The 4,704-nt window shown below is 41.1% G+C and overlaps 1 protein-coding gene across 1 annotated transcript; it reads left to right on the top strand.

Annotated features, from left to right (window-relative positions):
• Positions 1–284: 284 nt before the first annotated feature.
• LOC110911445 (probable zinc transporter 10) lies at positions 285–3,754 on the top strand. The gene is made up of 3 exons (XM_022156066.2): positions 285–908; positions 2,897–3,046; positions 3,357–3,754. Exons 1-3 carry the CDS (start codon positions 315–317, stop codon positions 3,660–3,662), a joined length of 1,050 nt encoding a protein of 349 aa, XP_022011758.1. The 5' UTR covers positions 285–314; the 3' UTR covers positions 3,663–3,754.
• Positions 3,755–4,704: the final 950 nt, after the last annotated feature.

Here is a 4,704-nt window from a genome sequence, read left to right as displayed (position 1 = left end):
AGAAAACCTTATAAAAAGTATAATGTTATATAGTGTTTAATATTAGCTTTTTATATGTTAACAAATTAATTAACCAAATGCCCGTATACACTATATACACACGACTGAAAGAGTGTCATTGAAAATGCTCTTGAGTGTTGACCCAATAACATTCCAAAGTGATAATACTTGTTTAAAATAGTTCCCATTGGGGATATCCATAGTCATTAAATACAAACACATGATGTCACAAACTTGTATATAAATAGCAATCACCATGAGCTTCACTCAAAACATATCCCATCAAACAAATATCAAGAAATCTTGAACCAAGTATGGCATCCAATTCAAAAATGGTCTCAATTTTAATCATCCTTATGACATTCCTAAGCACCAAAGCCTTGGCACAATGTGAAGATGAAACCAACAACCCTTGTAATAACAAATCCAAAGCTTTACCCTTAAAGATCATTGGTATAGCGGCTATCCTAATAACAAGCATCATCGGGGTATGCCTACCTCTAATCACTCGTTCCATCCCCGCCCTTAGCCCAGACCGTAGTCTTTTTGTGATCGTCAAAGCTTTTGCTTCAGGCATCATTTTGGCTACTGGATTTATGCATGTGTTGCCTGATTCTTTTGACATGTTGAGATCGAGTTGCTTGGCTGATAACCCGTGGCATAAATTTCCATTTACGGGTTTTTTTGCTATGCTATCAGCTATTTTCACACTCATGGTGGACTCGATGGCTACAAGCATGTATACATCAAAGAACAACGCCATAGCGGCAGAAGGGGGTGAAGTTCTTACTAGAGACCAGGAGATGGCGGTTGCAAGTGGTGGTGCAATGCATTTTCATGGACACAATCATGGCCACCAAAAGGGCGCAATAGGACAACAACTTCTTCGTTATCGTGTTGTAGCCATGGTTCGGTTTAAATAAACATTGACATTTTACAATTTACATGATTGTTATAATATGAGTAAATTGCCATTTTAGTTCCTGAGTTTTGTCTAAATTTGTCATTTTAGTCCAAATAGTTTTTTTTTGCCTCTGGGTCCCTGACTTTTCTCTTTTATTGTCATTTTGATCACATACACTAACTCCATCCAAAAACTCCATCTTTAACCAGGGGTATTTTGGGGATTTTCATTTTAAATGTTTTCAATTGTCATTTTGATCCAATTCCAAAAAACTACAAAAAATTCTAAAAAATCATAAAAATTCTAAATAAATTCTAAAAAACATACAAAAAAAATCCGTTTCGGAGCGAACCGTTTCGAGCTAAACCGTTTTGACGTGAACCGTTTCGACCCGTACCGTTTCGACCCGAACCGTTTCGAGTTGAGCCGTTTCGATGCGAACCGTTTCGACGCGAACCGTTTCGACCCGAACCGTTTCGACGCGATCCGTTTCGACCCGTACCGTTTCGAGCGGAACCGTTTCGACGCGAACCGTTTCGAGCTGAACCGTTTCGACCTAAACCGTTTCGACGCGAACCGTTTCGACGTGAACCGTTTCGACCTGAACCGTTTCGAGCTGAGCCATTTCGACGCGAATCGTTTCGACCCGTACCGTTTCGAGCTGAACCGTTTCGACCTGAACCGTTTCGACGCGAACCGTTTCGACGTGAACCGTTTCGACCTGAACCGTTTCGAGCTGAGCCATTTCGACGCGAACCGTTTTGACCCGTATCGTTTCGAGCTGAACCGTTTCGACGCGAACCGTTTCGAGCCGAACCCTTCGAGCGGAACCGTTTCGAACCGAACCGTTTCTAGCTGAACCGTTTCGACCCGTACTGTTTCGAGCTGAACCGTTTCGAGCCGAACCGTTTCGAACCGAACCGTTTCTAGCTGAACCGTTTCGACCCATACCGTTTCGAGCTGAACCGTTTCGAACCGAACCGTTTCGAGCCGAACCGTTTCGAACCAAACCGTTTTTAGCCGAACCGTTTTGAGCCGTACCGTTTCGAGCTGTTCGGCTTGAAACGGTTCAGATCGAAACAGTTCCGCTCGAAACGGTTCGCGTCGAAACGGTTCAGCTCGAAACGGTACGGATCGAAACGGTTCACGTCGAAACGGTTCAGCTCGAAACGGTTTGGTTCGAAACGGTATGGGTCGAAACGGTTCGGCTCGAAATGGTTCGGCTCGAAACGGTTCGGCTCGAAACGGTTCAGTTCGAAACGGGTCGGCTAGAAACGGTTCAGCTCGAAACGACGGTTCAGCTCGAAACGGTACGGGTCGAAACAGTTCGCGTCGAAACGATTCAGCTCGAAACGGTTCGCGTCGAAACGATTCAGCTCGAAACGGTTCGGGTCGAAACGGTAAGGGTCGAAACGGTTCGCGTCGAAACGGTTCGGCTCGAAACGGTTCACGTCGAAACGGTTCAGCTCGAAACGGTTCAGCTCGAAACGGTTCAGCTCGAAACGGTTCGCGTCGAAACGGTTCAGCTCGAAACGGTTCGGGTCGAAACGGTTCGCGTTGGAACGATTCAGCTCGAAATTTTTTGGAGTTTTTTTTATTTTTTCGGGTCGAAACGGTTCGCGTTGAAACGGTGTCAGTTTAGAATTTTTTAGCACCATTTTTATGATTTTTTAGATTTTTTTGGAATTTTTTTGATTTTTTGGAATTTTTTTGATTTTTTGGAATTGGATCAAAATGGCAATTGAAAACATTTAAAATGAAAATCCCCAAAATACCCCTGGTTAAAGATGGAGTTTTTGGATGGAGTTAGTGTATGTGATCAAAATGGCAACAAAAGGGAAAAGTCAGGGACCTAGAGGCAAGAAAAAAACTATTTGGACTAAAATGGCAAATTTGGACAAAACTCAGGGACTAAAATGGCAATTTACTCTTATAATATGTTTCTACAAAGAAATTGTTTTTAAAACGACAACTTAAAAATTTGATCATCAGGTTCTTGAACTTGGAATAGTGGTTCACTCGATAGTGATTGGACTTGGACTTGGGGCCTCAAATGATGTATGCACAATAAAGCCATTGGTTGCAGCTCTTTGTTTCCATCAAATGTTTGAAGGCATGGGTCTTGGTGGTTGCATTCTTCAGGTGTTACAAAAATGATATTTATATTTATATATTTGATATATATCACTACAGGATTAGGTTCAAGAGTGAACACTAGTGTAGCTTGCGAACTGAGTGAACTAATCCTGGCCATACATGTGTGTAGATCAGTGGCCAGGATTTGATGTTGAAATACACTAGTGTATTTTACGATTTGATGATGAGATCCTAGCCATACACGTGTGTAGATCAATGGCCAGGATTTGTTCACTCAGTTCGCAAATACATTAGTGTTCACTCTAGAACCCCACCCTATCACTACATATATAACTAAATATTTAAGCAATGGCAGGCTGAATACAAGACTGTGAAGAAAGCAGCAATGGCGTTTTTCTTCTCAATAACGACTCCATTTGGGATCACTCTTGGGATTGCGTTGTCGAAGACATACAAAGAGAATAGCCCAAGCTCATTAATCACAGTCGGTTTACTCAACGCTTCATCAGCTGGACTTCTTATCTACATGGCACTGGTCGATCTTCTTGCTGCCGATTTCATGGGTCCAAAGCTTCAGGGAAGCATTAAGCTTCAAATTAAGTCTTATGCAGCCGTCTTACTTGGCGCCGGTGGGATGTCTTTGATGACAAAATGGGCTTAAAACTCGATCTTTCACCATGTCATCAATTCAAGATACATAAAAGTCCGTCCTTTTAATTGACTGTATAAACATCCATAAGTTTGATTACTCTACAAATAATTACAAGCATTCTTATATCTGAATCAATTAATAATATAAATTTTGCTTTTTATGAATATTTGGATTCACGTCTTAAGATTTTTGTTGGTAATAGTCGGTTTTAACTTTTAAGTTTCAAGTATTCGAATTAAAATAGGTTTCTATATATTTGATGATAAGCCAATGGCTTCTTAGACTAGTGGCAGGATGTGCTTATCTTTATCAACATAATGCAGGTTTGAGTCCCACGAATTGGTAGGCGGATTTGAGGGGATGTGTTTGTCGTTCGAAAAGAGTATATATGATGATAAACTCATTGGGTTTTTATTATTAAGAGTAAAAATTACACGAATGGTCATGTGTTTGGGATAAATAACAGGTTTATTAGTTTTCAAAGATAGTCCCTAGATTTATTAGTTTAAAATGAAATGACTATTTTAACACATGTTGTTGACGATTGTTTAAATTTATTCGATGATGATGAAGTGACAGGAGGTTGTGAAGACCCAACTCAAATTTCGGCATGGGCATGCGCATCTTCAGCGTCATGGTCGGCAAGCCAACTGCTCTATAGCAGCCACTAACGGATCCAGGTCATCAGTTGTATGAACATATAAACATGTTACTAACAACGAAATCCCGCATCTTTATTGCCAATGCAAACAACTCAAATCGGCGCATCATGACCACCTTTTTAAAGCGGCCCTGGTGACATCTTGCTACCAGCACTTACAATGCATCAGCAGAATTTCGTGTATTATATCCTCAGTAGGCAACTAACCCAATGGTACAATTTCTCATTGCAGCCACCGCTGCAAAACCATCCTTAAAACCAAGTCACCGGCAGGTGTTTATAGAAAAACACAATTGGGTACATCTCAGCCAGTTAGGACTCCATATGTTGGGTACTATGAGATTCATCAACCATCTTACCTTACATATAATGCAATACAGGCTATGTCGC

The sequence above is a fragment of the Helianthus annuus genome, chromosome 15 (assembly GCF_002127325.2).
Source record: "Helianthus annuus cultivar XRQ/B chromosome 15, HanXRQr2.0-SUNRISE, whole genome shotgun sequence".
In the NCBI taxonomy this organism is placed as follows: Eukaryota; Viridiplantae; Streptophyta; class Magnoliopsida; order Asterales; family Asteraceae; genus Helianthus; species Helianthus annuus.
The sequence above is the reverse complement of the archived record's forward strand: the minus strand, read 5'-3'. Positions and strand labels throughout refer to the sequence as shown.